Source organism: Balaenoptera musculus, chromosome 3 (assembly GCF_009873245.2).
Source record: "Balaenoptera musculus isolate JJ_BM4_2016_0621 chromosome 3, mBalMus1.pri.v3, whole genome shotgun sequence".
Classification (NCBI taxonomy): domain Eukaryota; kingdom Metazoa; phylum Chordata; class Mammalia; order Artiodactyla; family Balaenopteridae; genus Balaenoptera; species Balaenoptera musculus.
The window spans coordinates 70707-83028 of record NC_045787.1 but is presented as its reverse complement, the minus strand read 5'-3'; the positions used below and the strand labels follow the sequence as shown (position 1 = coordinate 83028).

Here is a 12322-nt window from a genome sequence, read left to right as displayed (position 1 = left end):
CCAGGTGCTCACCTTCCTGGCCACACACAGCAGCTTGTCCGGCCCACTCCCCAGCTCGGGCCTCGGGGTCAGCGGGAGGGGTCCAGGCAGGCTCAAGGGGCTGCCCCTCGGGTCCCTGGGCAAGCTCGTGCTTCGGGGGGCTCCAGCCCAGAGGCAGGGTGCCGGGGCCCGGGGCCGCCTCTCCAAGGCCTCTTGCCAGCGGCGGCGGGTCTGCCGGCTCTGCAGCCACAAGGTTTGGCCCCGTGGCAGCGCCCAGTGGCCGCCGGGGCCCACCACCACCACACTCGCCCTGGGGAAGCTCTGCACGGCCTCCCGGCGACAGCGCGTCAGACCCTCGGTGACCAGCTCTGGGTCCAGGTGCTCCAGGCACTGACTGCACCGCAGTGTCCGCCCGCTCACCTGCCCAGCACAGGAGGGCGCCGGTCAGCGCGGTGAAGGACGGTCACGGCCTGGGCGGCCTCAGCCAGCATCCTGAGTAAACTCAGGTCACGCTCTGCCTGCTGACCAGGTCGCCCAAAGCGAGGACCAGGGTGAGCCAGAGGCCAGAGCGAGAGGAAGACCCTGTGCTCGCGGTGGCAACTGCCGGCCGGACTCGACCGTGGGCATCAGGGCTGGAGAGGCCGTGAGACGGTCCGCGTCCCTGCCTGGTGTGGGACCCATGGGCCAGGGACCTCGGGCCGAGAGTTCCCGGCCTGCCCTGGCCTCTTGGGTTCTGTGCTCCCGAGGACTCTGGCCCTGGCGCCCTAACGGCAGGTATTCTAGGGCGCTCGCGAGAGTGCAGGTGCGGCTGTGCTGCAGCAATCGTTCTGGGATCTTTGACAGTAAGTGGACTTTTATAACTGAGCCGGTAAACAGAAAGAACAGTTCACGCGTCCTCGTGGCCTGTCTGGTACAATAAATAAATCCCTTACAGGTCTACAGAGAGCCTGGGGGGGCGCCCACCTCGCAGCGAAATGTCCGCAGCAAGGACCGGGCAACGCGTGCACACCCTGGGAGGGACTGGGCCGGGGCGCTTACCATCTCGCAGAACTCGGACCCGCGGGCCTGCCTGGCCAGCTCGCCCTCCCTCCGCTCAGCCAGGCCGGCCTTGGCGCTCAGACTCCTTCTGAAGGCCTGGGTCCCTTCCTCTGCGCCTTGCAAGTCCTCTTCCATCAGCCGCAGCCCTTTCGGACGATATTGCTGTGGCCCAAAGAGCCAACAATCAGAACAAGCCCCGGCAGTGCCCTGGGTGTCCCTGCGTGTGTCCTGGTGGGCACCCACCGTCAGCCCGTCCGGGAGAGCCTGGGACGCCTGCCACTGCTTTGTGTTCCCCAGAGAGAGCAGCTCCAAAGGCCCAAGGAATTTCTCTCTTTCTTTTTCAAACCACGATGTGATCTACATAGGAAAAGAAGGTTTTACTTTTAAACGTGCTAAGGAGTCCAGCCCTAAGACTTCGGAGGACAAAGGAGGTGTCAGACACCGCCTCGGGGCCAGTGCATCCGGTTCCTACAGCCACACGCCTCGTCCAAACGGCTCTCCTGAGCGCATCCGAAGGCTACTCGGCCTCAGTTTGAACCATGGTTTTCACTCGTGATTTTTCAATCTGTGAATGGGAGTGAATGAGCTTGGGTTGGAGAGGGATTGGGATGACCACAGATCTCCATGGCTCAAGCTTATAACTGTTTTAATTGTTTGGAAATGGAAATTAAGATCATTGAAAAATGGATCCAGAAGTTTCAGTTTCGAAACTTGTTACTATGCTACACAAACTCCAGAAACATTCCTCAGGCTGGTGGCACCTGGGAGGGACGGAGGGGCGATGGCAGGCCTGCCTGCACCCACGCAGTCCGATGAGGTCACGGTCATCACTTAAGAGACACAGTTCCCATGGCAACAGCACTACGCTCACCGCGGGCACGTCGGAGGCAAACCCTCACAGGGCAATGCAGGGGCATCCGGTCGTTAGACACCCAGGAAGAGGTTTGCTATTAAAAATGGAGCGATTGGGCTGGACCTATCAGGACAATAATTGTATTTAATGAACTCAGATGTACGAGCAGAGGAGAGAGACCAGAGTACATGCTCTTTGTGGACAGAGTCATGGAAAAAACCATCAAACCTAGATTTTTGCAAGGAAGCACCTGCAGTCCTAGAACCGCCAGGTAGAGACGAGGAAATGGTCAGCAGGGCAGAGGCACCTCAGAGGTGGGGTCCCACTTCCGGCCTCGAGAAAAAATAAATTCCAGTCGGTTTGAAAAATTAAATGGAGAAATTCAAACCATGAAAGTCTTATAATGGAATACATTAGTCGTTCTGTAACCGAAAGATAGGAAAGGCCACATAAATCATAAGCAAAGTTAAAGGACAAATTACAAATTACAGATATTTGCAACACAATCAAAGGATTAGAAGTGACATAATGAAACTATTACAAACTGTATAGAAATTGGCCAAGTACATGAAAAAGCAATTTATTAGAGAAGTAAAAATAACCAATAAATGTAGGAAGAAAAGGTTCAACTGCAGCATAAAAAATCCGAATGCAGACAATGATGAGACACTTTATCGTCACCTGTCAGATTGGCAAACGAGAAGGCGGGCCTCCAAAGGCTGCTGAGAGCCCAGGCTGGGCCAGCTGTCTGGAAGGCCGCTGGCAGATGTCTGAAAACCTCAGAAGATGTGCACCCTGACCCTCCAATCCAGCCTAGGAATTTGCAAACAATCACGAAGTGCGAAGGATGTGCAGGTGGTGATGTCTGTAATAGCGAACAGCACGGCAGAGCCCCAGAGACTCCCACGGGCGTGCGTGCCCACGCAGGGCCCCCTCAGCGCCAGCCAGAGGAGCGTGTGTGGCAGGATCTCACCGTGGTTAAAACCTAGTTCCTTTCTAATTCTTCCACAGCGTGCGTGCAATTTCTTAGGTAAAAAAGACAATGTAACACACTATATAGGATGATCCCATGTTTAGGTTAAAGTGTATTTAGTTTTGGGTGAAGATGGCAGACTAAAACATATCTAACTTTGATCCCTCCTGAAACACTGCTAAAGCGTCAGTAACCTCTTTCAAGGTATAGAGGATGGGGGCAACAGAGAGGCTGGGAGGAGGGACACTGGGGGGCCCTGGGCGTCCTGAGCAGGTGGCGAAGCTGAGGGAGCCTGGGAGCTGTGGCGAGGCAGGGGCCCCAGTGCACGCCCCGTCCACCCCGCGGGGCCCGGGGTGCTCTCCGCAGAGGGGCAGGCAGGCAGGGGGCCACGGGAAGGCTGAGTCTCACCTCCTCCCTGACGTGCAGGAGGCCCTCCCCTCGGGGGTCAGAGGTGGCATCTCCGGACATGGGCCCAGCAGGGGGCCTCCAATGGCCCCGCCCCACTCGTGAGCTGGGCGGGCAACCTAGGATCACCAGGAGAGCCTCCAGCATGAGAAAGAGAAGCCAGAACAAGCCTGCAGAGGTCCCCGGGGAGAGGAGAGAGGCTGGGCAGCCACCATGACCGGTATCTCAGCGAGAGCAAGTCAGGAGCTGTAAAGAAGGGCCACTGAGAGGAATAAACAAACGAAACCTCCGTGGAAGTTACCAATGTTAGAGCAGAAGCAAAAGCACACAGTGGGGTTAGGAGATAAAGTCCATAAAATCTACTCTGAAAGTAGAGGAAAAGGCCAGCGACGTGGAAAATGGAAAAGGAAGAAAACGAGCGGACCAGCAGGAAGCGTGGCATCTGGGAAACGGGGGTGCTCATCAAGGAACCCCAGAATCCCCAGAGCTAGGGGGGCCAAGGAGGAGCTTCTGCTCACCAGGCTGAGGCGGCCCGAGGACCAGAGGTGGGCGAGGTTCTGGGGGGAAAGCAGGGCCCAGCCCAAGGCCGAGAGGGGAGCGGAGCAGACTCCCCGGCAACCCGCGAGGCTGAACGACCCTACGGTGCCTCTGCCGCGGAGGGAGAACAAACTACTGAGAACTGTGAAGGAGAAGAGACAGCATCGGATGTGCAGGTCTTAGAGTTTCCGTCCTTTCTCTGGGAAGTCCTGGAGGACATTTTATAATAAAATACATAATATATAAGAAACAGTAGACCCCACAGGATGGAGGAGGCCCCAGAGGACAAGGAATTGACCCTACAGGGTAGACAGGGGACCCCACAGGACTGAGGAGGGGGTGGAGGAGCCCCAGGCAGGGCCTGCCTCCAGGTTGGGGTGTCCCGAGTCAGCCGTGCTCCAGGCTGCCACCACCAGGACCAGGTGAGCTGGTCAGCCTCTTGTCTGTGCTTCCCTGCCAGCCTCTGGCTCCCCTTCCCTGCAGCCTAGATCAGCTGGGTCACTATCTCCCACCACCCAGGCCCCCCACTGGCCCATGGCTGGGCGCTAGGGCTGTTTGTGGGGAGGCCAGGGAGGGAAAATACACAGTATGCACACCCCACCGTGACTGCTGGCTGTCCTGGGGACCAGTCTGGGGTGCCCTGGGGTGGCGCCCCTCCCACCCTGACTGCCCCATGGTGACCAGACACTGGAGGATGCAGGGCCAGCTGAGGGTCCAGAGAGTCTCCAGCCACTCTTCACTGCCCCTATGCTGCTGGCTGGGCGGGGGGTCCTGGCTTCACATTCACTAACCAGGAAACAGTGGCTGATAAAATAATAAGGATTTTACTTGAAAAACATATAAGCTTTTGGAAATCGTTATATGCATATGAATATAAAGAAAATCTGGATTAAAATAGTGAGTGTTACACTGGTTATTTCAAGTAACCCGATTCCATACCTCCTGGAAGCCTGACTGTCACCTCCCCCCGGAGCCCTGACTGTCACCTCCCCCTGGCTCCCTGACTGGTCACCTCCCCCCAGAGCCCTGACTGTCACCTCCCCCCCGGAGCACTGACTGTCACCTCCCTCTGGAGCCCTGACTGGTCACCTCTCCCAGGACACTGACCTGGTTGCCTCCCCCCGGAGCCCTGACTGTCACCTCCCCCTGGAGCCCTGACTGTCACCTCCCCCTGGCTCCCTGACTGGTCACCTCCCCCTGGAGCCCTGACTGGTCACCTCTCCCAGGACACTGACCTGGTCGCCTCCCCCCTGGAGCCCTGACTGGTGTCCTCGCTCCTGGAGCTTCTTCAGTGCCTGCAGACTCTCCAGCTCCTGCAGACACCTGTTGGAGGCGAGGACCAGCCTGTGGACCTCTTCGTCCACTTGGTTGTACAGCCTGCAGGCAGCCTCGATGGTGTCCCTGGAAAGGGAAGGCAGCTGTCGGGGTGTTTGTTCACAGCAAGCCCCGCGTCGGTGACCCCTGGTTACAAACACCAACTGCACTCTGTACACCTGACAAAAACAGAAGCCCCCGAGGAGGCCCACAGCCCGAGCAGAGCATAAACATGCCTGGGAGCTGTGACACCCTGCCAGCCACAGGTGCGGGCACCCCGGAGGTGGCAGGGGAATGTGGGTGGGTGGACCCGGGGCCTGGGAGGCAACAGGCAAGGAAGCATTTGGTTAGGACTGACGCTGAATCCCAGGAAGTGACCTTTCTCCACTTGAGCCTTCCAAGGAATCTGCTAGGCTTCCTTTAGTTACAAAGGGAATTAATCTCTGGTCAGTCACAGTGTGTCCGTCAGAGGAATGGAGCACTGAACTCCTTGGAGACACTGCAGGTGATGAAGACGGGCTTCCCGTGAGTGGGCAGAGCACTGGGAATTCCCCCGGCTGGGCTACGGTCCAGCGCTGCCCCAGCGGGACACTCACTGGTAGTCTTGGCCGGCGCCGTGCTCCTCCCTCCTCAGCCGTGCCAGCACGGTGCCGCCTTCCAGCCGGAGGGCCACCAGCCGTGCGTCTTCCAGGACATGCTTCATCACCGCCCTGTGCTTGCCGATCAACTCTGCGACCTCCTGCCCGGGCGGGAGAAACGTGCTTGGAAGTCCTCCTCCAGTCCTCCCAAGCCTAGCGCTAGTGGACATGTCCGTGTGACCCACGTCCTTGCTCTGTCAACCCAGCTAAAGGTGGGTGGCTCGGCGCACCCCACACGCCACCCAGCCCCCGCAGGACGTAGCACAGCTCCAGATGCCCTTGCCCGAGGGAATTGAGGTCTGCGGGCAGAAAGGAAGAGGGAGGCTTAAAGGCGGCAGCAGGAGGAGATCCTGGCGTTTAGACGAGGCCGTGGGTTTCACCGCGCACCCTGGGCACCGGGAGGCGTCTCCAGGCCCCTGGTCCCTGGGCCGTCGGGGTCCCTCCAGACAGTCCGCCTGTGTGTCTCCTTTGAATCACTCACTCCTGACAGCAATCACTTGTGCCTTGGTGGCATGTCAGCAAATGTACTGGTGCTGTTTCTTTTCTGGGCAGAGTGGGATTTTTTTGGTCACAAGGGGGAGGAAGTGGTCTTTTGGAAGTTTTTTGCTAATTGAAAGGGATCTGTGAATGAAAAAGGGCTTGAAAATTTTTGCTGAGGATGATGGTTTTGACCAAACTGTTGTGTTCCCACCTATCTGTCAAATAAAATAAAATACACGAGAAGCTACCTGTGCTGTGCTTGGGGTCCTGTGGGTGTTCAGGGAGTGGACTGAATTTTGTAGGAAAACAATGGCTTCCTTGCAGTTTGAGGTGAAGGGTTCCAGCTTCTATTGAGGTTTGAGAGCCAGGAGACATAAAGACAGGTTCTGTTAGATGCTGAAACAAGCAGCTGTGAGTTTCCACATTTAAACCCATCTCAGGTTGTAAAGCCTGCCATGCGGCTGCCCGGTGACCTCTGCACATCTACAGAAGTTCCTCCCCCGCCCAGGGTGGGGTTTCAGCGGCATTCTCAAGTGCACCACGGTGTGGTTGTCCAGAAACAGACTGTTGATAGTGACTGTGACAGGTGTGACACTTGGGGGGGGGTGCCCTTTTCTGACTTAAGTAAAAAAATCCATCTAAGGAGAAGCCCAGGAGACTGGCATGTGCAGCAGCTGTGAGTTGCACCTTACCCGATGGAAGCAGATCCAGGCACTGTGGCTGTAGGGAAAGGAGCCCTCGAGGTCTGCAGTCAGCTGGGAGCTGTCGACAAGTTTGTGCAGGGCCTTCAGGGAACCCACCAGCTCACACTGCCAAGGAAGGTATTCACTGGTCATGGCCATGGATGCAGCCCTCAGGAAAAACCACTAGAATGGCTCACTCCTGGGAAAACTGCTGGGTTACTGGCTTGAGAGGATTGAGAAGCAACTTTAGGGGTCAGCTATCCTGCCTGCTGGTGGCATTACTGGAGTATATGTGGTTGGACACAGGAATCTAACTGAGACGTGAAAGGAGAGACAGCAAGAGAAATAGAGGAAACACCAAAAGAATGGAAAAGTTGGGGAAGAAGGGATGGCAAGATGTTAACAGGAGAAGGGAAAGGGCAGGAGGAGGAAGGGAAAAGTGAGAGGATGAATCAAGGATGAGCTACTTCTGGTTTGGCAGAGTTGACCCTCCCCAGACAAAACCAGACTCTGGATAAAGTATAACGACAGCCATCTGAAAGCTCTGGAGTGTGAACAAAGCCACCATGGAGGCAACTGAAACTGGGTAAAAGGACTGGCATGGGGTGGCTCCCCGTTTTTGTGGCTTTGGCCTGAAGGCAGGCTGCCAATATGGTGAGGCTGGAGTGGCTGAAGCTCTGATAGAAAATGGGCATCTTTCTGGCCTAAACAGCCAGAGGATAGAGCTGGGGCAGAAAGTGAAGGTCAATATCCACCCCATGAAGAAAGCTGGGGAAAGGGAGCTCCAGTTGTGTGTAACTGGACCTGCTCAGTCTAATCAAGTTAGATGCATGCTAAAACAGCATTCTGTGAAGGTTTATAACAGAATCCAGAGTCTCTACAACAGAATATTCACAGTGTTCAAAATATAATCCAAAATTACTTGACACACAAAGAATCAGGAAAATGTGACTCATTCTGAAGCTTCAGGAAAAGACAATCAACAGAGATCAACCCAGAAAAGACCACAGATGTTGTAATTAGACAGGACTTTAAAGCAGCTATTATAACTATGTCAATGATGTAAAGGAAAAGATGCTTGCAATTAATGAGAGAATAGGAAATCTCAGCAGAGATATAGAAAATCTATTTAAAAACCCACTGAAAATTTTATAGCTGAAAAACACAATATCCGAACTAAAAAACTCACTGGATGGGCTTAATAGCTGAATGGAGTCAGTGACCTTGAAGATAGATCAATAGAAACAATCTGATCTGAAGAGAAGAAAAAAAGTGAAAAAACCTCCCAGATTCTCAAAGACTTATGGGACAATATCACTACTGTATGTGTAATTGAAATCAAGAAAGAGAGGAGAGAATGAGGCAGAAAAGACTCTTAAGAAATAATGATTGAAAACTTCCTAAATTTGGTGATAAACATAAACATAAATGTTCAAGAAGTTCAGCCAAACTTAACAGGATAAATAAGAAGAAAACCATGCCGAGTCATGTTACAGTCAATTTGCTAAAAAAGGAGAAAATCTTAGAAGTGGCCAGAGAAAAATGACACATTTCCTATAGATGAACTTTTTTACTATGAACTTTTCATCAGAAACTAGGAAGGCCAGAAGACACCAGAACAACATCTTTAAAGTGCTGAAAAAACAAACAAACAAACAAAAACTACTGTCAAGCCAGAATTCTACATCTAGTGAAAATATCCTTCAAGAATGAAGGCTGGGAATTCCCTGGCGGTCCAGTGGTTAGGACTCTGTGCTTCCACTGCAGGGGGCACAGGTTCGATTCCTGGTCAGGAACTAAGATCCCGCAAGCCACGTGGCATGGCCAAAAATAAGTAAATAAAAATAAAGAAAGAAAAACAGAAAAGAAACCTGAGGGGAAGAGAGAACATTTTAAAAATACGAATGAAGGCAAAGTAAAGACATTTTCAGATAAAAGAGAAAGAAGCAAGAAGAGAAGGAAAGAAAACAAATGAGGTGGAGAAGAAAAACCAGATTTTTAGAAGTTTTCTGATGTTATGCTCTGCAGGGGTCCTGCAAGAATTCAAGGCATTGGAGACAGGTTTCCAGGCTCCTGTATAGAAGCAACTAGATCTTACAGAAATTCTTTCATACGTTATCTCATCTAGGTGCCCTAATATTTAATTTTATGCATCACTCAGGGTCTATCTGTCAGAGTCATCAGTCAGTCTTGTGCTTACGGTCTAAAACCATTACCTGAATTGTTGCATCCTTGTCAGGCCTAAATGCTGATTCTTTATCCACCAGCAGCAAAATACTATGAATTAAGGGAGGAGATGTGTTCTGAAATAAGAAATACTGATTAGCTTTCTAATTTTTAACTTCATTGAGTTAATAAAATTGTCCAATTTTTATTGGTTCTACTTTGATATGTTCCAAAAGTTCCTAAAATGCATAAAATGTAGTTGCCTTCTCTGTGAATATAAATTATTTGCCCTTATGAATTTTAAGGTAATCAGGTTTATTGATTATAATTAACATAGGATAAATTCACCCTTTTTAGTGTACAGTTCTCTAAGTTTTGACATAACTTATAGTCATGTAACCACCACCACAATCAAGATATAAGACAGTTTAGCGTCCCGCACATTTCTTCATGTGCCTTTGTAGTCCAGCTCTGCAGTCCCTGGCAATCACCCATCTGTTTTCTGTCTCAGTAAATTGCCTTTGCATATATTGTATGAACGGACTCATGCAGTGCAGTATCGGCTTCTCTCACTTGGCACACGGCCCTGAGACGCATCCCCAGCGCTGGGAGGTCAGCAGCTCACGCCTCTCACTGCTCATCATGTTACCTCGACTGCAGGCACCACAGTCTTGTTGTTCACTCAGCAGATGAAGGACATGTGTGTTGTTTCCAGTTTCTGGCAATCATAAACAAAGCCTGTAAACACTGTGTTTTCATTTCTTTGGTGTAAATATCCAGCCATTGGTTTGCCGGGTGCTGTGGTTAAGTGTATGTTTAGCTTGTGAGAGACCACCAAATAGTCTTCCCGAGTGGCTACACTGTCCTGCATCCCACCAGCAACACCACGGCCTTGTTCTTGTCAAGTTTGTGGTTGTAGCTGTATGTGTGATCTCATTTTGGTTTTAAGTTGCATTTCTCCAGTGACTAAAGATGTTGAACATATTTTTACGTGCCTATTTCCCGTTCATAAATTTTTTTTGGTAAAGTCTGTTCAAATATTTTGCCCATATTTTACTGGACTTTTTTTTCTTACTATTGAGTTCTGAGACTTTATACATTCTGGATACAAGTCTTTTATCAGATATGTGTTTTGCAAACATTTTATCACAGTCTTGGCTTTGTATTTTCATTTCAGTAACAATGTCTTTTGAGGAGAAGTTTTAAATTTGGATGAAGTTCAATTTATCAGTTTTTTCTTTTATGGATTATGCTGTTGGGGTCAGAGCTAAGAAATATTTGACTAAACCAAGGTCATGAAGATTTTCTATGTCTTCTTCTGGTGTTTTGCAGTTTTAGATTTTACATGTAGGTCTAAGATCCATTTTCAGTTAATTTTTATATATCATATGAGGTATGTGTTGAAGATTTCTTTTTTTTTCTTTTCTTTTGCATACAGATGTCCAATTGTTCCAACTCTATTGGTTGAAAAAAATCTTATTTTTAAAAAGTGTTTATGACTTTAATCAAACTCCTGTCTCTGTTTGCTAGATTATATTGAGGCCAGATCATTCAGCAATAAAATGCTTTTATTTACCCAGTGTTTCTTCATTCATATTCCCTAAGGCTTTACTTTTTAATACTTTCTTATAGTGATAAACAAATTTTAGGCTTTTTTGTAGTCCCCTATTTTGAAATGAATTTACTGGATGGGCCTCAGGACTAACTGATATCTTACCTGTTTTAAGCTCATCCTGTATACTTATATTTTTGTTAAGTGGCTTCTTGTGGATGACACTTTTTGTTAATATTTGTTGAATGAATAAGCCATAGAAAAGCCATAGAAAAGAACAATCTTGTTTTCCTATTTTAGAGCCATATTCTATTTCTCTTACTCAGTTTAGCTAAAATTTTGAGTTATCATGTATTAAAACTACAAACAGTTTGGAAAAGTGTTTTATATTTCTTATATATTCCTATTTGAGTGAATTTTTACTATTAGGATTTGTTACTATTCCAAAGAGAATTAATGTTAATTCTCAGATAAGAGAGAACAGTTAATGATCTATGACAATTACCATGTTAAGAAGGTAACAGTTACCTGCTGCGAGTGGGGTAGGGATGAGCAAATTCTCAGGGTTTTCTTCCACCAAAAGGGAAAAAAATCACTCTTCCCTTTTCAAAATGGAAAGCTTTCTATGGTATCTGAACCTTAATAATTTAACAAATTTGAAGTATACTTACTTGAGGTAGATATGAAGAACAGCTGAAATTTTTTGCCCTTTGTAAAAATATTTAACTACTTTTATACATCCCTCAAAACTTAAATTGAAAATGGACACATGATCCTTAAATTCCAGCTCATTTCCATTCCTCTCATTTGGATCAGAAATCTTGCTGTCAGCTGAGCCAAAAACAGGGCAGGGGTCTGCAGGCCAGCTTTCTCTGCAAGGCCCTCAGGGCAGTCTGAAAGCCAGCTTTGTGGAATAGTTATGTCCAGACATGGAAAAGAATTCGATTTCCTCTCGTAACCCCATCATGAAGCTCCTTAGACTATTCGCGTGTGATAAAAAGTCCCAGATGTAGCTGCCGTTTTTCCCAGCTCCTAGCTTCTGCTCTGGGAGTTGCGTGGGTGGTCAGGGACCACCTCTCTCAGGCCTGCCTCCCCCATGGGACCTGAGTGGCCCAGGATTTAAGGGAAGTCTGTACAAAAAGAAATGCTGGGGAAACCGGTAAGTGGCCAGGTCCGATCTGCCTAGAACTCAGGTCAACAGCTAGGGTGGGGAAGCGCGGCAGACTTTCTGCGAAGGGCTCACTCATCTCTGCCTGAGGCTGGACCCCTGATTTTCCATGGGCTCTTCATGGTTGCTGATATTCACGTTCCCATCGGATGCCAAAGGAGCAGAGCTGCCCCAGTCCTCCCGCTTTAGGAAACGCCCGCAGAGTGTGCAGACGTGCATCTGCGTCTTCCTGGCTGTCTGGCCCTGCTCTGCTCCGTCCCGCACACAACACACACGCGGTACAGCTCGCGGCATGGCATACAGCACGGTGTGCCCGCCTCTCCTCTCGCCTGGAAGTTTGGATCCTCTCCCCAAGCCTCTCCGGCCTGGCCTCCCCCAGCCCCCGCCCCGTGCACAGCCTGTCTGCTGGGTCCCTCTTTCCTTTCCCCAGGCCCTGCTCTCCAGCTATCAGACTTGCTCCAACCTCAGTCACTAAATCTTTCCTTGAAAGAATTTCTGTTTGGCGTCCCTAAAATGTAGGCGCCTGGGTGAGAACA

General features: G+C 50.1%; 1 protein-coding gene across 1 annotated transcript in view; it reads right to left on the bottom strand.

Moving 5' to 3' along the window:
- PLEKHG4B (pleckstrin homology and RhoGEF domain containing G4B) overlaps window positions 1-12322 on the bottom strand; it is a 62217-nt gene that overhangs the window by 8339 nt on the left and 41556 nt on the right. The window contains 9 exon segments of the mRNA XM_036845871.1: window positions 13-399; window positions 1018-1179; window positions 1261-1374; window positions 3252-3354; window positions 4977-5186; window positions 5696-5838; window positions 6466-6564; window positions 6910-7026; window positions 9117-9203. Of these exon segments, the coding sequence (XP_036701766.1) occupies window positions 13-399; window positions 1018-1179; window positions 1261-1374; window positions 3252-3354; window positions 4977-5186; window positions 5696-5838; window positions 6466-6564; window positions 6910-7026; window positions 9117-9203 (1422 nt within the window).